At 41.6% G+C, this 25257-nt stretch overlaps 1 protein-coding gene across 1 annotated transcript in view; it reads right to left on the bottom strand.

Moving 5' to 3' along the window:
• Positions 1 to 15914: 15914 nt before the first annotated feature.
• Positions 15915 to 25257, bottom strand: part of RNGTT (RNA guanylyltransferase and 5'-phosphatase) — a 342640-nt gene continuing 333297 nt past the window's right edge. The window contains exons 15-16 of the mRNA XM_039467722.2: positions 21578 to 21701; positions 15915 to 20192 (exon numbers count right to left, since the gene is read on the bottom strand). Coding sequence (XP_039323656.1) covers positions 20029 to 20192; positions 21578 to 21701 — 288 coding nt within the window. The 3' untranslated portion in view covers positions 15915 to 20028. The remainder of the gene's footprint in view (positions 20193 to 21577; positions 21702 to 25257) is intronic.

Here is a 25257-nt window from a genome sequence, read left to right as displayed (position 1 = left end):
TTAAATCCACTAAAGCCTCTTTTTGGCCTGTCTGATTTATACAACGGTATACAGGAAATGCAGCTGTTATTACTTCCAGGTGCACACACAGCAATTTAACTAAATGCTATCAAAGCCTTTCCAAGTAAAAAGGCCTCCTGGGCTTATTTTAATGAATAGATAAAGCTAATTTGTAATTAGTCCATTTAGTTGTTAATATGCAAATGAGGCCTGCTGTTATCTGTAATTAGCACCAAATTCTTGATTGCTAAGGATGCTGCTCAAGTGCTTGGGAAAGCCTGTAATCCCCACTCAAGTCTCCAGCCACCCGAGGACCCCCAGACCTCACCTCCAGCCTGCATTCTCCTCTGCGCTCTCACCCAGGTACCCACCTGCCTGCCTGTTAGACCTCTCCTCTCTGTGTTCCAGATGCACCTAGAACATATCTACAACTGAACTCATGTTCTGTTCCCTCCCTATACTTGGAGCCTCTTCTAAGAAACCTGCTCCTCAGCAGTGACCTGTCTTTCCCTCTTGTGCCACCCTCTCTAGCAGGGTCCCCTCGTCAGTGAATATACCACCTCTATGCAGTCCCCTCACTCAGAAGCCTGCCCCTCCTCACATACTCTGCTCTCTCTGTCCGTCTCCTCCAAAATCCCATCCATTTCTGAGGCTGTTGGGGTTTCTTCCACCCACTGTCACCTCCCTAAATCAGGTCACAGCACTCTTCCCAGGAGAGCTGCGGTGGCCTCCCCATGGTCTCTCCACCTTCTCTCTTGGCAGCCCCATCCATTTCCTGGGTTGCAGCTAGTGTGGTTTTTCCAAACCACGTCTTCACTTTAAATCTTTCGTCTCTCAGTTTCAATATGGCTTCCACTGGGAAAAAGTCCAAGATCCACGATGGCCCAAGTCTGCCGTGAGCGCCCTTCCAGCCCAGTCACTTAGCACCTGTGCTTCTCCTTGAGAGGCATTTGAGCACTCATTCACAGTGGGCCTGTTGATGTGTCTGTTTCACTCCTTAAGAGCAGGGATGTGTGTTGCTACCTCATCAACAGACACACAATAGACCATCAACAAATATTTGTCAAGAGAATACCAGAGTTAGCCTTCTCAGAATGCTTTTAAAAGTTCTCCATCAATTCTTATTTGATTAATTTGCTGGGCAAACCGACTCTTATCCACTGCATGCAAAGGTAACCTTTGTCTTAACCTTGATCAATTGACTAAGAATTCCAAATCAGGAAGCCTGAATGTATTGCTGTGTCTAGTTTTATTGCTGCCCCCAGCTAAGCAAAAAGCACTCAAAAGGACGAGGTAGTCGCCCTGCGCTGGGAGTCAGGAGGTCTGGGACCTTCCCATCTCTATGTCACCTTGAACCAACTGGCTCCCAACAAATACACCCAAAAAGGTTTGGCAACTTGCCAGGTGCCAAGAATAAGGAATCTCCTGACCAAAACTCAGTGGCTTCTGCAGTGTGGGCCGGGGGCCAGACCCAGGAAGCCGAGGCCTCTCCAGCTCCACCGCATTGTGTATGATTCTCTCGCTTCCAGCACCCACATCTGCAGCCGCCGGCCCCCAATGCAGATTAAGTCCTTTGATGGCAGACTCTAAAAACACAAGAAAAATTTTCTGTTTGGTAGGAACATTTGAAATAACATCTTTTCAAGTGTGTCGAAGATCAGAATATGAATAGGATGGGGGTGTGGTAGGAAGGGGTTGTGAAAGGAGGGGCTGGGACCCACAGCTTGGACGATTCTGAAAGGGGTGGTGTTGAAGCTTGCTTTCTTTTCTCTACAAAATGCCAAAATCACTGTGGGGACATTTGCAGCCAGAATCTATTTGACATTTTTAAATCTCTGAAATCATCAAAAATAAACCAGTGTCCCATGTGTGTTGGCAAGGAAAATGCTTTATGTCATGGGGTTGTTTAAAAGACAGCAGTAGAGCCTGGTTGGCTTAGGCAAGTTTGCTGTCTGAGTTTTTGGGTAATTGAAACATTTGTTATGTTTCCTGGGCAGCATTTACTTCATGTGGAAGCCAGGGTAGAGAGGACGAATCACTCACCTACAAATCACTCTGCAGACATGGCCAGCATGTCAGGGCCATACCTTCTCTCTTTTAGAAAGGAGAGGAAGGAACAGCAATGAAAATACTCAAAGTGCATGACAGAGCGATGTGCTGTGTGATTACCATTCATGAATTAAACCAGCCTTCACAGCTGGGTCTTACAGCCCAGTCCTAGACCCCTGGCTCACCCCTAAGAATCTAGAAAAACATATGAGCCTCAGCTTCTCATTTCAGAGGGGCTAGGATTGGAGCTCAGTAATCCTTGGAAGGTCCTGGAGCCCTGACCCCCTCCATCATGCTCCCTGGCCCCTGGAATAGTGACTTGTTGGGCACTTGGCCCAGAAGGCAGAGAAACAATAATCATCTTTTCCCATTCTCCAGCTGGCATTTTCTAACACTATCAGCCTCAACAATTTTTACTCAGTTAATCGTCTTTGAGGGTCCCAATGTGATTCAAAATCCAGCAGCCCACCAGCACTTAATGACAAATCCCAGCACAGATGCAGACAACAGGGGAAACCTTCAGCATTGCTGAAGATGCTATTCTTTGTATGGAAAAAGCAAAAAGGAAGGAGAAAGAGGTCCTGGGCCTTGTGACTCCAAACTCAGAGAATGGGCCAAAGTGGGCAGTGCAGCCAGAGCCTGAAACAGAGTCCTCAGCACAGCCCAACCCTGGACTGTGCCCTTCCAGGAAACCCAGGACATAGCATGGACAGGAGGCATCCAAACCAGGAAAGCTACATGTGACTTCATACTGACAGAAGCACAGGTTCTGAGTGGTGCAGCCTTATGTCCTTGTCAGGATTCAACCCGCAGACCCTGACCCAGTGACAAATGAACAAATGCACTCGAACACAGAATACAGTGAAAGAGAGGGCTAGGGGTCCATGGCCACAGATACTGCAGAGAGAGTTAGCAGCCACCAGCCCCCACCAGCTGGCACTCAGGGCATTTATTCAGTATAGATTTAATAATAGAGGCTCTGAGTCAACACACTTGTGGATAATGATTAAAGGCCAGGTTCTGAGGCCTAAAGCAAACACCATTTGTGGCTAACAAACCAGGTCACCCTTCCGCCGAGAGAGCCATCTGTCCTGCAAATGATTAAAGGTTAGTTTTAGGACCATGTGAGTAAACAACTTATTTAGATAAACTCTACTCTAAGTTATTTTCACAAGGAAAGGGGATTAGGCTGCCTTCAACCATAACCTCCTTCCAAAGGCTTTTGCAAAAACCTTCCAGCCTTCCAAGAAGGTTTGTGACTATTATAATTATGCAATCTCTCCCACCATTCTGACTGAACCCCCACATGTCATGAATGTAGGTTGGCCATTCCATTTGGAAACAGGAGGCCAGGGTGGCTTTGTGTCTGGCATTCTTTCTCTGTTGTCTTTACAAATACACCCAAAAAGGTTTGGTAACCTGCCAGGTGCCAAGAATAAGAAATCTCCTGACCAAAAACTTAGTTGACAGCGATTGTCAATGTAAGAAATAGTCCTGTCCTTCCAGGAAAACGTGTGCACCAACATTCTAACTCCAAACTTGTCCAAAAAATTTGCTTCTGGGTTCTGAAACTTTTTGTATTATAGAACCTTTTGAGTATTAATTAGGCAGAAGTTCTGGACCCTCATTCCAGACAAAGAAATTTTGTCTACAGTTTTCCCTAAAAGCAAGGAGCTTTGGAGCCCACTTACAACCTCCAGTTTAGCATCCTGTGTTAGGCGATGACAAAGAACTCCCTCCAAGGAGAAGATTCTGCACTGTGATGTGCAAATTACTGTTGTTATCCCCAAATACCTTGTAAATGATCAGTTTTAACCAAACTTCAAGTTATTTACAACAACTTACCAGGAACATCTCTGCCGATAAAGCAAGATATACCTGTGGTATGAAGGAGCAAGATGGTCTCTGAGGGGGAAGGCTGGAAGAAACTGGAGAATGTGTGTCAATTGCAATCTGGACTGCTTCAAGAGATTGTCTGAGTTGGAGTACATCACTGCTATTTTCTTGAGTGTCTCGTCTGCTTCTGATCATTTATCCAAGCAGCGTTTGTCTAAGGTGTGTTTAGTGACAATGTTAGTAATGAGTTTTGCGTATGTTCTCTCAGCTGGTGTGATTTATTGCTGACTAGCTGGGCTATAATTTTGTGCTGCTGAAGCATACATTACCTTGCAGTTGAAATAAGACTCCAGGAGTCAGGCTCATTTTCCATCTATTTGGTTGCCACCTCTTCCTCCCCAGTACCCCAAATGCACTGTCAGGAGTAGTCACTAGACCTAGATGTTTTAGCAATTGCTATCCAATCCAGATTTTCAGCTGGGATCATGTAAGCACTGAGTTTTGGGGGAACATTTCTCTAGGGGCAGAGCAAGCTGCTTGGCAGGGTACTGGTTCTCTCCAGGAAGAGCTGAAGAGCAGGCACGACCAGGAACCCCCAGCGATGTACAGTTTGTGCCCCTCTGAGGGTGGAGGAAGGGGTGAGAGCCAGCTCACTCTTGGCTTAACAAGCTCTGCAATGTTGGTGATGCATCTGCCTAGAGAAGGTGGTTTTTACTAATGCTCACAAAGGCACTATATGGGTTAGCAAGGCCCTAAGAATACCCTCTACCCACAGGTGTAATGATGGGCAGGTCAGGGGTGGAAGAGAAGGATCCCAGGAGTGAGTCCCTGTCTGATAGCTATCTAGCCCTGAGGCTTTATGGTAAAAACAGACAGGACAGGACTCACCCATCTGTTTAGCACTGGTATTTGGGACAAGGCATTGGCTTAGCATGAGAAGCACTCAGGCCTCTCAGAGGATGGAACAGTAGAGCTGGTGGCAGACAAGAATCAACATTTTTTTCTGCTTACAAGTTGCTGCAAATCATTCATCAGGGTTTCCATACTGGGCCTCTCATCTTCTCAACCTTGCAGTAAGTTCTAGAAGAACTAGCTCTTCTATTTGTGTAAGGCCTGCTGAGTGCCACACCTGGCCCTGGACTTGTAGAATTCAGTGTCTCTGGACCCATGCCTTTGCTCATGCAGTCGTGAGTCTCCCTGAAGTGCGTCTCTGTTCACTAGCAAAACCTGAAGTGATCAGAATTCTCCTCGCCCTGAACACCCACATCAAATGCCACCACAGAGCCACATAGAGAAAGAAACAAAGGGTGAAGCGCCCCCTTTCCAGGTCATGTGACCTTGGGCCAATCACTTAAACTCTCTGCACTCCAGACGACTCCCTTGTGCAATAGGAATTGTGACACCTACTTCCCAGAGGGGCTGTGCGGGCTTGGATGTGGTTTGTTTACTATAAACCTCCCATGATGCCGCCCTTCTTCTAAGAGGAGGTTTCCTAAAGCCAACCAAAGACCATCTCAGTTTCTTTTGAAACCCCATAGCAATGTATAGCATTCACATCCCATGACTTTTCTGCCTTGTATCAGTTATTACTCATCTAGGCAATATATTTTGCTATCCATCCCCACTGCCCCCGCCTTGGCCCTGATACACATGCACATTTATAAGCTTCTGAGGGCCCCGTTGATAGGGAATTTGGCTTACACACATTACAATCCCCAGCACGTGTTAGGATCAAGTGAACACTGCCGGGATTGACCCATTTAGTGTTGTGGGATAAATATTCAAGTTCTATGAAGAGAAGTCACAGAGACACACCAGTGGTGATATTTCAAACTTGAAGATTTCCTCTGCAACAAAATTGTCTTTTTCTATCAGCATCAGACTTAGCTGGCCATGTGAATAATCCTCAATAGCCTAAAAAATTACCATTGATTTTCTGCACCACAGTAGCACATTCTTTTTTTCTGAAAAAGACAAAGAGAACTAAAAGAATCAACATTCACTCCAAAGGGTAATGGTTGGGGGTAGAGGGGTACTTCTACAACAAAATTAATTTAATAAGTTGCCTATTTTAACAGTGGGTGACCCGTGAAGGACATTTTGCTTCAATCCAGAAAATGCTGTTGTATAATAAATGCAAGCTCAGACATACCTCAGAAAAGAAGGGAGCTGATGCCATTTCCAGCCAGCAGAGTACACGACTGTGTGGGGTGGACCACAGGGACACCTCCTCCACCCGAGGCACTGGGAGGCAGGAGGCAGACTGGGGAGGAGCTTGGGAACAACGGGGGCCAAGCCCACCAGGTTTGCATCTGGATACGGTTCCTCATGAAGGCAGGTGCTAGGCCTCCCAATCCGAGTCCCGTGGGGTTGGGTCACCAGTGGGTTTAACTTGTTTTGTGATGGAAAACGCAAGTATAAAGGAGTGTTGAGACTTTCACCATGGTTTTCAACTCTGAGGAAGAAATCTCAGCCATATGGGTGATGATTTAAATTTATAACCACCATTCATAAGTTTTTTCCAAGCCAACCTTGTTTCTGTGACCTTTCGTCATCTTGTTATTCCCAAGCAGAAATGTTCATAGCTAAAGCAGTAGCACTGTTATAACTTGGTTTTTACACTGAAGAAACAATTTTCCCCATCATCCTTTACCTCACTATCCCTCCACGACTCCTCCCCACACCCCTCCTCTCAAAACCCAGAAACTTCTATACTTGGTTTTGAGCTCAAAGCAGATTTTATTTATTTATTTATTTTTAGAACACATCAGTTAAATCTGTTCGTCTTTTTTGGGTTGAGGGACTGGAAGAAATCACACATCGTTTCTGATGTGATATACTCATGGGCGGATTTGCATCCTACCCAAAGATAGCTCCACTTCATTTTAAGATGTTTTGCCTTCTTTGGCAATCAAAATCAAACTTTTCTAAGTAGATGTGCACTTTTGGGTTACACAACTCTTGAGCACACATCAGTGCTTCCTGGGGTCTTTGCTTCACCTGGGATAAACTTCTAAGCCCTGGAGGTGTGACCGTGTGCCGGCATTCCCGCGGGGATTGGAGTGTCCCTGGTTGCCCAAACTCCAGGAAGAGAAAAAGGTAAAGGGCAGTCGTTTCCAGACTACACATGGGCTTTCTCGAAGGGCAGACTGACTGCCTAATTGAAGACACTTGTTTTCATCCTCACCCTTATTTCCAAAGAGAGTAATGCCAAACGAACTGGAAATCAGAAAGTGTGAAGACCAGCTGTGTGACCTTATCACCGTTACCTGCCATTTCCAGGTTTCACTCTGCTCACTTGTAAAGGAGACCAGATGCTCTTGAAGGCTATTTCCGGTTTAAACCCAATCTCATGTTTTTCTTCATTCTGATCCCAGGAGGTGATCAGAGTCAAAGGAGTAGTTTCCTCCTCCCCGTACTTCCTCCATCCTTCCATCTAGCCTCCTGTTTGTTACTTTTTTCCTGTCCCGTGAATAGCCTATAAAGCCCAAGAAGAAAACCAGTAACACTAGCAGTTAAGAGGTGGAGAGTTCCTGAATCAAGCCATGCCTGAAGCTATGCCTGCCTTCCAAACTATTCAGTTACCTAGAGTAGGTGAGCTTGTTTTTCTGGCACGTGTAACAGAAAAGTCCTGATACCTAGGGTAAGGCCGCAAAGGAAAGTCAAGCTAAAGAGGGATGGAAAATGGTGCTGCTATGGTTTGGTTGTTCGTTCTCTCCAAAACTCATGTTGAAACTTAATCCCCAGTGTGGCAGTATTGAGAGGTGGGGCCTTTAAGAGGCAGCTGAATCATGAGTGCTCTGCCTTTATGAATGGATCAATTCATCCATGGATGAATGTGTTAATGGATTAATGGGTTATGAGAAGGAGACTGGTGGCTTTATGGAAAAGGAAGAGGGACGTGAGCCAGCACATTGGCACACTCAGTCCCCTTATCACGTGATAGACTTCAAAGAGTCCTACTGGCAAGAAGGCACTCATTCGATGCAGCCCCGTGACCTTGGATTTCTCAGCCTCTAGAACTATAAGAAACAAATTCCTTTTCCTTACAAATTACCCAGTTTCCAGTGTTCTGTCATAAGCAACAGAAAATGGACTAAGACAAGCGCCCTACCATTCTCAGCCCCCACTCTCTCTTACCTTTTTGGGGCCAGCTCTACTTTCCGATCTTGGGATCTCATCCTCTCTCTCCTTCCCACGAACCCTGCTATCAGCCCTTTCTGACTTGATTTCTTACCCAGTCTGGGGTAAAGTTCCTTTTCAACCTTCTTCTCTTCCCACTTTGCCATTCTTCAATCCTGAGCCGTCTTAGTCCTTTTCATAATATGGCAAACACAGAAAACAGTAATATGTGAATGGCAGCCTGGGGTAAACTAAAGAATTAGGGTGTCTATGCTAGTGTTGGGGTAAAGGTCCATTACATTTTCTTTATATAATTGTAATAAGACAAAGTAAAATACAAAGTTCCAGAGAAGTTACAGCTTGGTAGGAAATTGAAACAAAACCTTTTCAGAATGTTAATGAGAAACTGGAACTTGTGTCCATGAACATGCCTTTGTAAGCATCAGGCTTGATGCTTGACATGGTGGTCCTCAAATCCTCATCAAAACTTTTGAATGGCAGTCTCTTCAAATTCTTAATAGTTACTATCAATGAGAAACTTTGCACATGTTGGTGATGAAAACATTAAAACTAGTTTTTGCAATCTTTCAAAAATGTCAATGGTTGAAATTATACTTAAAGAATCAACTTTTTCTCTTTCTCATTTCTACAAATTTCTTGTGATTTCTCATTGACATGTCTCATGATAACACAAATGGAATTCCAATCCAATGAGATTATTTTACATCAATTATCTCCAAATAATGATGAGGCCTGGATGTGCCGCGTGTGCACGCATTGTTCAGGCTCCCAGTCCCCCAAATGAATGACTCCAAAATGGTCGGTCACAGGTGAAGTCCACCCTCTAGGGCCTTTACCAGACTCCCAGACGCCCTCTTCTGGTCAGCCACATCCTGGGTCATGCGCCCACCAGCCCTGAGTCTCTTGTCCAGCATGGGCAGTGTCATGCCTTGCTTGAGGCTGGCCTTGCCCTGTCTCCACGGTGGAGAACGAGTGGACACCATGTGTATCTGATGTTGGCCATTGTGCTTTTGCATCCAGGGTCGCAGGGGTACTTCCCTTAGGGAGGTCAGAGGCATCCCTTGGCTGTAGGCAATGAAACCCTGGCCACACCTGTGGATTGAGAGAATCAACGTCTACAACTCCCTGGCAACATGGCAGGGTGTCTCAAGACAGTGGTTGAGAAACTGGGCGTGTAACCACTACCCTTGGGCATATTAATTCATCTGTTGACATAGATTTAACTCCAAACCGCATCACCTCTATCTCCTCCTGTTTTCTCATTGTTCTTGTGAGGACTAACCTCTGATTTTTTGTTGTTGTTTTTGTTTTATCTTGCCCAAATTCCTGTCTAAGGGATCTAGGGAGTCATGCCTTTCAAACCATAAATTCTCATCAGATGGGTTTTATTTGACTCTATATATCGTGACTTACTTTCCAAACTGACTCTGGCATAACATTATGGGACAAGGGAAAAAAATCAAAATATTTGACCCCAAAATTCGTTTCCTTGCTATACCTTGAAATTGCCCTGCAAAGTCTCTTGAGGGAAAAATCCACATTCTATAGAGAATCGCTTTTCCCCCATTTTCCTTCCTTCCCTTTCAGATCCAGGAGATAACTAAGAACCAGGCACGCTTTTAGGTCTGAAAAGAAACTTTTATTACTTGCGCCTTCTCTGAAGTCTGCTGAGAGCTGCCTCTGCACAGTGAAACTTGGTATCCACAATCCTCTATCTTAAACTGAACGTTTCCTTTCTACTGATCCCAGGTCTTCAGATAAACTCAATCGTCAAACAGAAAACGTTTAACTTGACCTATAGCCTGGAAGCCCCGCTTTGAGTTGTCCCACCTTTCTGAACCAAGCCAATGAATTTCTTAAATGTATTTGATTGATGTCTCATGCCTCCCTAAAATATACAAAACCAAGCTGTAGCCCGACCACCTTGGGGCCATGTTCTCAGGACCTCCTGAGGGCTGTGTCACGGGCCATAGTCACTCATATTTGGCTCAGAATAGAGCTCTACAGATATTTCACAGAGTTTGACTCTTTTCATCAACACTTGACTTCCGCCATCCCCGTCAAGCTTCTGCAGGTCACCTAGAAACCAAATTCGAGGCCCCTTTCTCACTCTTTGGCTCTCTAGGACTTCCCTGGAGCAGTCACAACTATTTTCTGCCTCCACTATCAAAAAGCTTTTGTCTTTTAGCTCTGTGGGCCTGCATCTTCTTGAATGTCTTCTTACTTCTTGACTTTAATTTATTTTCCTTACTTTCTGGACGCCTTACTTTCTTTGCTGGTTATTTTTTTCTTATACCCACAGATGTGGGGGTCCCTGGTCCTCTTTTTACTTCATACCGCCTACTGACTGCTTTTACCATTGTTGTTGTGTGGACAGATTTGAAATCTCGCCAGCAGTCTGGCTGCCTAAGCTCCAGTTCTAAATTCTCCCCTTGACAGTTCCAGCTGACGCTCCTGACGGCATCTCTAGTTCATCACGCTCCGAAGCCCTTTATTCCTTCCAGCCCCAAAGCAGCTCTTCCTTGATACTCCCATTTATGTTAAGAGCACTACCAGTTCCCTCCCTGGGCTCAATCTCTGGAAGGCAGCTTTGATTGCTGAATCTTGATAAGCCTCCCTCCTGAATGCCTATCACATCCACCTCTTCCATTTCTGCAGATGCCCCCTATTCTAGGTTTTCTACCTCTCATCTGATGACAATAGGCTCCTAAGTGTCTCATCACCTGTGTTTTTCTTCCTTCTCCCACCTCAGACATATTATTACTAGATTACTCTCACAAAGAAAACTTTTTTGTTTAAAAGCTTTCGATGACTCCCTGTAGATAATGTTTAACCTAACTTCTTTGCCAGACATCAAAGGCCTTCATAATCTGTCCCCAGCCTGTCTATGTAGGTCTACTTCATAGACTGTAGAAATATTTATTGAATCCCTATGCTTTATTCCAGACTGACCTAGGCGCTGGAAATACAGCAATGAGTGAAATCAAATTCTCAGTTCATATGAAACTTACCTTCTAGAAAGTCAGACAATAGGGAAAAAAGTAAACATGTATGTCAGATCATAAATGCTTGTAGAAAAATGAAGGAGGATTAAGAGTACAGATGGTAATGGGAGTGGTAATTTTAGGATGTTCTTTTAGATGAAGTGGTATTTGTCCGGAGACTTTACTTAAATAAGAGAGTAAGCTTTACAGATACCTGAGGGAAGAGCATTCTAGGTAGAGGGAAAAGAAAATTCAGTGGGAACTAGCTTGGCAAGCTGGAGAAGCAGCAAAGGAGCTAGTGTGGATGAGTAGAGTGAACGAGAAGAACAGATGTTGAGATCAAAAAGCAGCACGGGGGTCAGGCTACGGAGGACCTTGTGGGCTCTGGTATGCATTGAGGATTTTATTGTGATTGGGGTGGAAAGCACCTCAAGCTAGTGAAGTTTCATTCTGTTTGGGTATGTATAAGCATTCAGGTAATTGCACTTTTCATCTGGACACCTTATCTCACAAGGGCAGAATGTAATCAACCCCCAGAATCAACCACCGTGAAGTAATTTACTATGGACAGCTCTGGTTATGCAAATGATCTTTAGTTTTGAAACCCAGAGCTGCTGCTACTTTCCATGTCCCCTTCCCACTTACGAGCCCCAGCTGGAATCCCACATATGCACTGATTCCCAGCACCAGTTCATGGAAAAGCGTTCACTAGTTTGGGAGGAAATATTTCCAAATCTTAAGCAAAGTACAATGGAGTGACTTTCATAAAACAAAATTTGCTCTATATAAAGGCTTGCCTTCTAAAGTATGTCCTGCCTCCTTTTTGTGTGTTAAGAGTTCCTTAGTTTTATTAATGATGGCAAGATTTTTTTTTTTTTGAGACGGAGTCAGGCTCTTTCGCCCAGGCTGGAGTGCAGTGACGCAATTTTGGCTCACTGCAACCTCCACCTCCCAGGTTCCAGCTATTCTCCTGCCTCAGCCTACCAAGTAGCTGGGACTACAGGCACATGCCACCATGCCTGGCTAATTTTTGTATTTTAAATAGAGAAGGGGTTTCACTGTATTGGCCAGGCTGGCCTCAAACTCCTGACCTCATGATCCGCCTGCCTCGGCTTCCCTAAGTGTTGGGATTACAGGCGTGAGCCACTGTGCACAGCTGCTAATTTTTTTACTGCCCTGACATCGTTCTGCATAGTAGAGTGAAAAGTTCTGAAACATATCACAGTGACGGCTGTGTGGAGAATAGATGGGGAGATGGAGAGACAGGAGTGGAAACGGGGATACCAGTTAGGAGGCTACTGCAACGGTCTAGGGAAGGGATGAGATGAGAGGCGCCGGAGAGATGGAGGGGCTGTCAAATCCTGGTTCTATTTTGAAGGTAGTGCTGACAACGCTTGCTGATGGATTGAATGTCAAGAAAAGAGTCAAGGATGATTCAGAAGCAACTGGAAAAATACAATTGCCATTAACTAAGCTTTATAAGGAGACTGTGGGAAGAGAAGGAAGTCTGTTGGAGGAGGGAAGTTCCGTTTTTGGTGTGTTGAGTTTAAGATGACTATCAGACATGCAAGTGAAGACATCAAGTTGTCAGTCGGAATTTTGAGTCTAGCACTGAAGAGAGAGATCCAGGCTAGAAATATATTTAGAAATTGTCTGCGTCTGGACAGTATTTGTGTTCAGAGATTAGCAGAGTTCACTTAGAGCAAAGTCAGTGAATGGAACCTGGGCCACTGCTCGTAGAGATGGGGAAAGTGGCGAGGGTTCAGCAAGAGAGACTAAAACAGCCTGTAGATTGAAGGAAAGAAAACTGAGAGACAACAGTGGCCTGCAAGCCAAGAGCAAACAGGGCTCACCAAAGACGGAGTAGTTTATGACTTATTTTAAAACAATCGTGTGTATATGTGCATAGACTGCTTAGTGTAGAAAGAACAGTCATAGGTTGAACATTGCTGAGTCTGTAAATGGGAGTTTATTTTACTGTTTACTTTTGTGTATGTTTGAAATTTCCCATTATAAAGAGCAAAAAAAAAGAGGGAGTGAAAAATATTGCTGAGAGGTTGATTTAGGAGCATTAGGAGAGTGGATTTGACCTTGTGCTGGTGGGAGGGACAAGATTTCCATGGAGACGAATGCTTGTGGGCAGTGGGTTCCAGCGAGCCTAGGAGGGAAGCATAGGGAGTGACCAAGTGCGATCAACTCCTTCAGAGAATTTTGCAGAAAACGGGAAGAGAGAAACGGGTCAGCATCTGGAGGGATACCAAGGGGCAAGGGCAGGTGGTTGGGTGGTTTGATGTTTTAGGATGGAATGAATACAGCTCCTTTCCTTCACACAGCTCTAGACAAACCCTCCATGTAACTCTGCCCCAGTCACTGTCCACATCTTCCCTGCCCCAGGCACCCACGCAGCCATCCCTCCCACCTCTTGCGTCATCCCCTTCGTAGGTGATGTCTCCTGGTGTGCAGTTTTTATCTGCATGTCACATTTTCGAGAATTTTTTTTTATAGGAGAGCTTTTGTTGCGGTGGTGTTCTATCGGAGTCTCTGTAGGCCTTATCTTTAAAATATATCAGAGCACACCATGTGTTTATACTCCAGGTCAAAACTACACAGTGTTCCCCTGATGGCTTTCAGAAGGAAAGCAGAACTACAGAAACTATGAAGTTTCTTATTCCTTTAGATCCTGGAAAATAGCGTTCAGTAGTAGCAACAAGAGTATGTTTCACTTACCTTTCCCACTTCAAAGACAAGGCTAGGAGCACGAATTCATACTAAGGGATCACGGACTGAAATTTATTTTTAAAACTAACTGAAAAGTCTCAGCAGTTACCAAAAGATTTCTCTTCTCTTTGGATATCTCAGAAGTTAGGTGAGAATGAGGAGGTAGGGAGACGGAGCCTTCTAGTTTAAGATACTGCAAGTTCAGTGAAACCACTAGAAAAATAAGACGATTAAAAACACTCTTCCCCTCACGCTTCCCTCAGAGGGTATCACAGCAAGGAGACCGGGGCACTTATTAAAGATCTTTCCTGCTGAGAAGTTTCTGTCAGAAGCGCTCATTGTCAATGTAAAAGGCAAGAACAGAAAAGACACTTCTAATCAGGATTAAATACAAGGTACATCAGAGATAGCTTCTGGAAGTTCTTAAGAAACAAGAAATATTATCAGTGCTTCTGTTATGGTGAGAAGTCTAGAGTGACAAGAAATCATGTCCATACATGGCTAAACTGAGGGGGACAATTGTGCCAAAGAGCATTAGCACCTCCTGCCCTAATTAATTCTGGGTGCCCACTGCTGCCAAGCTCTGTGCTATGGGACTCAGATGACACAGTCCCCCTGCTATGTCAACAGCTTGTCTTGAGAAGACACCAAGGACGGCTACCATAAGAGGGAGATTTAGGAGGCTATGAGAAAAAGCTTCCTTGATCCTGAGATGAGGGGAGGCTGGCATTTCCGGCAGCAGCAGCAGCACCCTGTACAAAGGTTCCTGGGCTTAGCGCGCATGGAGTTCTGAGAAAAACAAGGAGGCACACCACTGTCCCATAGGCAGCACAAACGTGGACAGACAGGCTGAGGCCAGGCCACAAAGGGCCTTTTCTGTCATGTGCCAGGGAGTCTTCATGGGGGGAGATGACAGGAGCAGGTTTGAGTTTGATCACTCTGGTGGCAGCGATCTAAAGGAAGCCAGACTGTGAAGCAGTTCGAAGTTGTGGAAACTAGTGACTTCCTGTTGGTCTGATTTGTTGTCAAAGCCAAGTGCTGATTTTCTGTGTTGTGTTTTGCTTTGCTTACTTCTGCACCTCAAGCTAGTGAAGTTTCATTCTGTTTGGGTATGTATAAGCATTCAGGTAATTGCACTTTTCATCTGGACACCTTATCTCACAAGGGCAGAATGTAATCAACTCCCAGAATCAACCACCGTGAAGTAATTTACTATGGACAGCTCTGGTTATGCAAATGATCTTTAGTTTTGAAACCCAGAGCTGCTGCTACTTTCCATGTCCCCTTCCCACTTACAAGCCCCAGCTGGAATCCCACATATGTACTGATTCCCAGCACCAGTTCATGGAAAAGTTTTCTCCAGTTTGGGAGGAAATATAGGAGGAAATATTTCCAAGTCTTAAGCAAAGTACAATGGAGTGACTCTTTCATAAAACAAAATTTGTTCTATATAAAGCCTTGTCTTCTAAAATATGTCCTACCTCCTTTTTCTGTGTTAAGAGTTCCTTAGTTTTATTAAATAATGGCAAGATTTTTTAAAAAATTATTATTTATTTTGATTTATTTTTTTACCTTCAGTCTTTTTTTGTTTAAGAATTTAATCAGAGCAGTTCTTTTCAGTGAGAAGCTACGTGCTACATTTTAAGAAGTTAGCAAAACACTGATACTGAAAAGATAGGATAGATAAAAGATATATATTTTTTTGAGATGGAGTCTCACTCTTTTGTCCAGGCTGGAGTGCATGACACTATCTCAGCTCACCACAACCTCTGTCTCCTGGGTTCCAGTGATTCTCCTGCCTCACCCTCCCGAATAGCTGGGACTACAGGTGCGTGCCACTACGTCCGGCTAATTTTTGTATTTTTTTTTTTTTTTTTTTTTTGAGACGGAGTTTCGCTCTTGTTACCCAGGCTGGAGTGCAATGGCGCGATCTCGGCTCACCGCAACTTCCGCCTCCTGGGTTCAAGCAATTCTCCTGCCTCAGTCTCCTGAGTAGCTGGGATTACAGGCACACGCCACCATGCCCAGCTAATTTTTTGTATTTTTAGTAGAGACGGGGTTTCACCATGTTGACCAGGATGGTCTCGATCTCTTGACCTCGTGATCCACCCGCCTCGGCCTCCCAAAGTGCTGGGATTACAGGCTTGAGCCACCGCGCCCGGCCTAATTTTTGTATTTTAAGTAGAGACAGGCTTTCACCATATTGGCCACTCGAACTCCTGACCTCACGATCTGCCTGCCTCAACTTCCGAAAGTGTTGGGATTACAGGCGTGAGCCACCGAGCCCAGCTGATAATTTTTTACTGCCCTGACATGGCAAAGTATTTGGCAACACCAGATCCATACACTGTATTTTGGAAATGTGAAATCTGGAGACTGGGTTGGCCCCTGCTGGGAGTCTGCTCTACTACCACCTTGCTGACACATGTGACATCAGTCAGGTGAGGGGAGGGGCAAGCTGCATTAACCAAGGCTGACAATGACATGCCAAAGCAGCAGAGTTGACAGCTAACTATGTGACAATCAGGAAAATGTTAGCCCAGTATGTGATTTAATCGCTTATTTCTTCCTAATTACCTCTTTAGAATTTAGCATCTTAATGAGAACATTAAACTTCCCCTTCATGGCTGCTTAGTCACTCACATTTAAGTATTGTTAAATAAATAGTTAAATAAGGCCTTAAAATGTATTTACTTCTCTGCTCCCAACTTCACTCCCTTTTTTATTGGAAAGAAGTGCTTGAAGCCTATTACCCCGTTAGCACCTAAAAAATGTCTTAAATAGTTTGGGACCCCTGGCATGAAATCAGTCTTACACAAAGGGACTACACATAACTAAACCTTTGGGAGACTACTGTGCAAAAATGGAGGTACCGAAGTAAAAAGACCTGTGTCTGGATCTCAGCTCACAACTTAGTCTCGAGTTCCTTATCTGAAAGTGGGGTTGGTAACAGTACCTACCTGCATCGAGTGGTTACATTTAGGACAGTCTTGGCACTTGGTGAATATATTCAATAATGGTACTGCTATTCGGGTGAATACGGGAGATTTACAAAGTACTGGCTTCAACACAGGAATCATGGATAGACCTGGAAAGGCTCTTCTTCATCTGGCCCAGTGTGACAGATGGGATTTGCCACTTTATGGATGGAAAAAGTGGCAGGGGTGGACGGGGGTGTGTGTGTGGGAGGATCTAGACACATCAGAGCCAACAGGAGGCAGAGCCTGGACTTGCGTGAGTCTAGTCCAGAGTTTTCTCCACCACATGAGTTCTCCCACTTGGGAGTATTTTCTTCTTAGCTTCCAAGGTTTTTTTTGGTTTTGTTTTGTTTTTTTTGTTTTGTTTTGTTTTGGGCCAGGAAGAACTATATGCAGAGTTCAAAATGGTGGTATCATTTAAACATTTAAAGATGGCAAATTCCATACTACTAAAATGCAGAGTCAACTAAAAAAATGTGGCAGTTCATGACTTCATCATTTCAGAATAATTATTAATATTGCTGAGTATTCTTAAAAAAACTAAATGCATTAAAAATAATGTAACAGAATATCTACTCATAAGTAGCTGCTAAGATTAGATGAACAGAAATAATATAAACATCATATAAAGATGTGCTTTCCCCTATTCCTCTCCACTTCAACAAGAAAAGGTTCAAACTACACTCCCCCGTGTCAATCACATTTCTCAGTTTCTCAGAAAGAAAAATAGAGGCTTTCCAAGTCTTTATGCTAATCTCTACAAAGCCAGATGGATTACACTGGGTGTGGCTGACAGCAGTAGGATGCGATGCCAGCAATGGAAGGGACACAAGAGTATCACCAGTAAAACAAAGTAGATACACTTATGCTAATTTAAATCAGTAGTTTTATTACAATATGCACTGACACACAACTGGAGAAGGAATGTCCTGACATTTTCTGAGCATTTCACGGAAAGCAAATGTAACCATCCACACAGTAGAGTCATCCACACCTTTTCCTAACAAAAAGCAAAAGCTTTTACATGCGATAACTGAAGAAAGCAAAGTTGTCTTATTCTTGTCTAAAAAACTTCTGTCTCAGAAAAAAGTTATTGAAGTGAGCTGAGAAGAAACACGTTTCGTTCACAATGTCCAAAATCCTGCCTCTAAATTACCTACCCCCCCGACCTTCTAAATGACTTTTTATAATACTGCAGATGGTATTATGTTCAGGGGCTAAATGGGATCTACTTATAAGGCCAACTATTATATGTCACTATAATTGGAAGGAAAGAATAAATTAAGAAAATTAAGTCCTGCTAAAATGCACAAAAGACATGAAGAAAATATCTGGATGTATTAAAAGGGAGATGCTCTTTTCATGTACTCATTTGAAAGGTTACAATTACCATAAACATTTTAACTCCATTAAAGATCATTGGCAAAAGCTTGCTTTCATATCTGCAAAAGGCTCTGCCTTTCCACAGGCTCGGAGGAAAGCAGCATACCGTGGGGAAAGTAACTTGTCCTGGGGAAGCAGGCATCAGACTATTTGGAATTGCATAGGCATTTTTTTAAATCCATTTTTTAAAAGACACTATGGAACCTTGAGAACTTTCCCTCTTTCAATAGTCATTGTGGCATCCGTTGTTTTAATCCCTTTAGCGCCCAAATGTGCAAAAGCACTCCAGTAAAAAAAATTACAATGGCGTTTTGGATAAATTCACTGTACATTACATGACTTGGGAACAACGAAGAAAAAGCCCAAGCATGATTCAACTATTTCATATAGAAAAGCACTGCAGGAGAAAACTTTGTTTAAAAACATTAAAACTCAGGCGAATATAAATACATTTTTGGTTAATCTGTGCTATGTCCACATAGAATTCCTGTCAGATATTCAGTCTACCAGGTAATTCAGTTGGATTTCATGTCTGATTGAATCAGTAAAAGAATATACACTTGCATATACTGACACATATATGCATATACATATACAATTCAGATCATGAAAATCGTTTTAAATACATTTACTTAAAACCTGTACCTCTAAAAATAAATACATTAGCCTCCATTTAGCTAATTCTCAGAGTTCTTTCACAAACCAGTTAGAACACACTTTCTCAACAATGGCAGACGATCAATCAGCTGCCCTTTAAATCCGTTATCTATCAGTAAACATTTTAAAATTCAGATGTATAACAGAAATAACATCCGCAGAATAGAATATAGATAGAATTCTGGCTTTGAAAATAAATGTCTTGATTTCCTTGATATTTAGTTCCTACAGATGTCTACACTTTGCCTCTGCATTTATCTAGCAGTGGGAGAGCATTTTCCAGTGACAGCATTCTATTCCATGACATTACCTTCTAATCAAAGGAGTCAGCTGGCATTCCCTTTGCTGTTTTGTTTGAGGGAAGTAACACAACACTGGTTGTATTTGATGTCACTCCCATAGATCACAGTGAGTTGTGTGTTTTAATGTAATTTACAATGTGCTAATACCACTGCGGTAAAGTGGAAGTAGCCCTGGCATTCTAAACAAGGAAAGTCTCCCAGGAGAAAACCACATAAAGGACCTGGTGGTCTATGTCCAAGTTCCATGAAGTAACTCAAAACCACTGCGGGAACGGACACAACGGGGATCTGATATCAGAGTCGAAACAATAAAAACAGATGAAAACACTCAAAATACTTCCTTTAGAAACAATGTAATTCACAAAAATGGAGCTTTACTTTTTGACTTTTACATTTCCAAAAAACTTGTTAAAATGATATAAACCAGACCAAGTTGTTTAATATAGTACAATGCTTAACCACCTTGTCATTTGTTTTTGAATACAGGAATCTCAGAAATGCAGGAAATCCATGGTAAATGATAGTAAGAATGTTTAATGCCATTGCCTACATTTTTTAAAAGGAAAATTTGCTATAGTTGCAACACAACTTCTAAAAAATGCTGTTTTATGGACTCACAGTTTCCAGATTGTTAACTTTATAAATTAAATGTGAAGTTACCCATATATAAACAAGGCCTCTTTTTCATTGATTTCAATCTTGTTTAAACCTTTGGATATTTCAATCTTCAGATTCCACAAGGTAAGGCTGAGTTTGTCAGATAAATAAAACATTTAAGTCCATGATGTATTGCAGCACTGAGGAAACGAATGCATCGAGTGTTTACAGGCTGGCTACAATACCTTTCTCTTTTCTTAAAAAAAAATTCAAATGTATATACATCAAGCCACACTCGTTTTTCAATTTCTCTGGCTACAAAAATGGTTAACAACTTTCCTCATTCATCTTTCCTCTTAACCCTGAAGTCACAGGCAGGTCTTAGGGCGAAGGGCGTGGTCTTTTGGGCGGCGGTGGTGGCATGAGCTCCGTGTCGGGATCCAGATGATGCTTTCGCTTCTGTCCTTGAGAAGCTGCAGCACATCTGTCGATGAACTCAAACAGCATCTCCTTGGTGACAGGGTTTGAGATGCTATTGCACACAGCTGTGGACAAAGGGAGACACGTGTCTCATATGAGGGTTAATTAAGGCAGCTGACTCACCACAAGCTCATGAGAAAGGTTTTCATCCCAATATGCTAAATACTTCCATTTTACCGATTTGAGTGACAGGCTTCAGATTAAACGAACTCCTCCCTCCCTGCACTCAAAATATGCACTTGTCTAGAGGCTGCTCTTTACTGCAGCATTAATTTTAAACAAAAATTTTAAATATGTGGGCTATAAGCATGTCTTCCCCATGTTTTCTATCCCTCCCAAACCAGTTTTTATGGCATATGAATCTAACACAACACACTGCACCACAGTCTGTAGTCGACTAAAACTTCTACAGAAAACATGCACTATAGTCCTTCAATCTTTCAGAAAGAAGTCCACTCTGCAAAACATAAAACATGGCACCAACTACCATTCCTATTGAACAGGTGGTTTCATTGTAGCTGGCAGACCATATTATTTTATCTTCTCTTATCAAAATTTAGTGCCAGTCCTTTTAATTTTATTTACTTATTTGGTCTTGGAAGAAAAGACACTGGCTTAATCATCCCTACTTTTGAAATTAACTCATCTTGTCTGAACATGGATGCTTGTTCCAATGAGAACTCCTAAATGTGCAACAGTAACTTCAAAACTGCAAAGCTGAAACTGGCAATTTCTATGTTTTCTCATTAGCTTACATCCTCATCTTCCTCCTCCTCCTCATAACTGCACATTCTAAAAGTACACAGTTTGATTAATCTGTTATGTTGGTTTTTACCTTTTTTCAACTCCACTAAGAATGCAATCCAGAGCAACAACCGCTATTGGTAGTGGTATACCTTATAAACTTCAATTAATTTGTGTTGTTCCCCATGAAAGAAACTTACTATTCTGAATTCCCCAAGCATTCATATTGTACCCTAAGAACACTCTGAAGAATAGCATGGCAGATTTTGTCTTTTTAAATGGTTTTCATTTACTTTGTTCTCCATTGTTTATAAAGCTATTTTAAGAGCTGGAAATTACATTTTTCCCTGCTAATTTTGTCTTTTACCATCTGGCAAACAATGGTTTTTATAGTTTTGAATAGATCTGAAATGATCATGGTTTCTGTTGTTGTTGTTGTTCAATAAATTCAACTTGTATACAGCCCACTATCCTGCCCTTTAACTTCTCATTTGGGCGCATGGGCATAAGACTCCCAGTTTAGAGAGGAGAACCTTCCAACTAGAGCCAAACAGGATACAGGCTTGACATATCCTTCCCATCAAACAAGGATGAAGTCCAAATGACTATGCCCTATTAAGCAAAACAACAAAGGCAGCACATTTTGGGTCTAACACCTTAATTTTTTTTTTTAATGCAATAAGCACTGGTAGGCTGTCATACTCACCCATGGCAGTGTTGTAGGCATTAGGAAAACTTTTGTCTGTTCTCTGTCTCATGAAGACCCAGCTGTTGTTCTCAAATTTGCATTCTATAATTTTGTTATCATACTGTTTCAGCTCTTTTGTCACCTGTTTTGAAAGAGAATTGAGGAAAATATTTAAATGAAGGGCTTTTTACTTCTACTATGTGACAGACACATTAGGAATGATAAAAATACCTTGGTAACTCTTCATGCAGAGCTCTTTGTCATCTGAAGCATCTAATCAAGCTTAAGATATGGTGTGCACTCCCTTGTACACATGCTCACTTATCCGACATTGTATAAATAGTTGTGAAAACGGCTGTCAATATATAGCAATTAAAAGAAGCTAGGCAGAAACCAGCCACTCTGGGCCAAATGCAAATATGTTACTATGGGGACCAATGCCTTCAATATTGTCTGTGTCTCTATGGTTTTCAGAAATTGAGTATATTGCCTAGGTTTCATCAACTTTCAGGAAGGTCTAACCATCTAAACTCCTATGTTAAAATCAAAGAAATGCCCTGTACTAGTTAAGTGAAAAAATTACATATAAAAAGTGAATACCAGTATATCCAAATTCAGGCAATGTGCATCCTAAATATTTTGCTTTTCGAGCAGTAACAATTAACCAAAAACCTAATCTTCAGGCAACTTACCCTTTCCATCCCCAAACTAGTGCAAATTTAGAGATGAAGCTACTTGTAACATTAGTTCATGGGTTTTTTGGCTTCTTCACCTCAGATGACTGAATATGGATACTTTATCAAAGCTAACAAGTATCCATGGTAACTATAGAACCTTTTAAAAGATATTTCACTGGGCTGTGAGAATGGTTTTCATAAATAGGAACCTAAGCTTATCTTTGCAGTTTTCAAATCAAATGCCAGTCATGGTAATATTTTAATTCTGTCCTCATCTTTCACAGCTAACAACTTTTCCTCACAATATGGTAGATTGCAATCATTTAACTTCATTAGCATTATCTGAAACATTCTCATTTTTCTACCCACATATTCACTACCACCTAGGAATATGAAGGGAAGTAAATTTTTAAAAGATGCTTTCAATTCACAGATTAGGCAGTACATGTCTTCATAAAAACTTTCAAACTGTATTCCTTTCCCTTAATGAGTATTACATTTGATTGTACCATCTGCATTTTCAACAATTCCAAAAGGTCCAATACATTCAGTGGTTTTAGAACTAGATATGCCCAAAAAAGTGATATTCCAAGTAGCAAACTTGCTAAATTTATTCTCAAATATTCATTATTTTAGTGTCAATTCTTTTGCCTTGCTTTCTAGGGACCTACTTCCTTTTATTTTGGAAACATTGTCTGTACACAAGTATTGGACAACTCATTCAGTTAGATAACCAATTTTGCTATACCACATGTAGGGTCTAACAGAAATAAGTTTCTAAACCTTTCAGTCTCTATTTTCTAATTTTTAAAATGGGGAATGAGTTCCTAATTTACTGGGTCACTGCAAGAATAATAACTAAAAGTGCCTGGGACATAGTAGACAATCAGTAAAATTGTTAACTGAATATAAAATTAGGCAACGAAACATTGCTTTTTAAAATTTGTGGTTTAAAAAACATTAAAATTTCCATCTTAACCATTTTTAAGTATTCAGCAGTGCTAAGTGTATCCACATATTTTGCAACAGATGTCTAGAATTTTTCTTTCTTGCAACACTGGAATACTATACTCCCTAAACACTAATCCCCGACTCCTTCCCTCCACTCAGACCCTGATAACTGCCTTTATACTTTCCGTTTCTGTGATTTTGACTACTTTAGATACTCCATATGAGTGTTAACAAAATCATACACTATTTGTCCCTTTGTGACTGGCTTATTTCACTTAGCATAATGTCCTTAAAGTTCATTCATGTTGTAGCATGTGACAGAAATTCTTTTTAAAGGCAGAATAATATTCCACTGTATGCATACACATTTTCTTTAGCCATTCAGCTGTCAATGGACATGTGGGCTGCTTCCACCTCTTGGCTATTTTGGATAATGCTGCAATAAATGTGGGTGTGAAAATATCTCTTCGAGATCCAGTTTTATATTCTTTTGGATATATATCTAGAGGTAGCATGACTGGATCATATAATAATTTTATTTTTAATCTTTTGAGGACCACTTTGTTTTCCATAATGGCTACATCAATTTACATTCTCACTAACAGTATGCAAGGGTTCCAACTTTGCATCCTTGACACTCCTTCGTTTTTGTTTTTAAAAAAATTTTTACTCCCATTTACTGTGTTTACTGTGCTGTAATTTAATTTTTTTGTTCTTTTCGTAGCGGCCATCCTGATGGTGTCAGGTGCTATCTCACTGTGGTTTTGATTTACATTTCCCTAATGACTGAGTATCTTCCATGTGCTTATTTGATGTATACTTTCTTCAGAGAAATTTCTATTCAAGACCTTTGCCCATTTTTTAATTGGGTTGTTTACTGTCGTTGAACTGTAGGAGCACCTTATGTATTCTGGACATTAACCTCTTATCAGATGTACGATTTGCAATTATTTTCTCCCATTCTGTAGGCTGCCTTTTCACACAGTTGATTGATTCCTTTGATGTTCATAAGTTTTTAAGTTTGATGTAGTCCTCTTTGTCTATTTTTTAACTTTGTTGCCTATGATTTTGGTGCTGCACACAAGAAATTGTTGCCTAATCCAATGTCCTAAAGATTTTTCCTATGTTATCTTCCACAAGTTTAATAGTTTTAGGCCTTATGTTTAGATCTTTAATCTATTTTTGTGTTAACTTTTGTATATGGTGTAAGGTAGGGGTTCAACTTCATTCTTTTGCACGTGGATATTGTTTTCCCAACACTATTAGTTGAAGATATCATCCCTTCCCATCGTATAGTCTTGGTACTCTTGTGGCAAATCATTTGGCCATATATGCAATGACTTATTTCTGGGCTCTCTACTCTGCTCATTGGTCTGTATCTCTATCTTTATGCCAGTAATTAAGTATGCCATCTAAATTAGTTGCTTTGAAGTATGTTTTGAAATCAGGATGTGTGAGGCCTCCAACTTTGTTCTTTCTCAAGATTGTTTCGGCTCTTTCGGGTCTATTAAGATTCTGTATAAATTTTAAGGTAGTTTTTTTTAATTTCTGCAAAAAAATACCATTGGGATTTTGACAGGAGCTGAATGCATTTTGGTAGTATAGACATCTTAATAATATTAAGTTTTCCACAAGCACAAAATGTCTTTCCATTTATTTGTATCTTTTTTTATTTATTTTAGCAAGAAACACTGTTTAATTAAAAAAAAAAAACAACTTACAAGTAAACTTACTAAAGGAACCATGATGACATAGAAAGGTTCACTTTGAAAACAGGTGTCAAGAAAATTTTATCATATGCATTTTACAAGAATGGCTTGCTAGTCAACAATGTGTAGTCTGTATTTTTGCTGACTAGTAATTGTGGTCTTTATCACATAGCTTATCATTCTTGTGTTCTCAGTTTCAGAATTGCTATAAACTATGTGTTGCTCAATCTGACTGTAGCAATTAAGAAGTATTATTAACTACCTGTGTATCTCCTTGGCCATTAAAAATCTGGAAAACAGAGCTTTCCAGAAAATGCACATACCCACCACCACTAACCTAAATGTATTTCCATATTTCAGA

The sequence above is a fragment of the Saimiri boliviensis genome, chromosome 4 (assembly GCF_048565385.1).
Source record: "Saimiri boliviensis isolate mSaiBol1 chromosome 4, mSaiBol1.pri, whole genome shotgun sequence".
Classification (NCBI taxonomy): domain Eukaryota; kingdom Metazoa; phylum Chordata; class Mammalia; order Primates; family Cebidae; genus Saimiri; species Saimiri boliviensis.
Note: the sequence above shows the minus strand (reverse complement) of the source record. Positions and strands in the feature narration are given on the sequence as shown.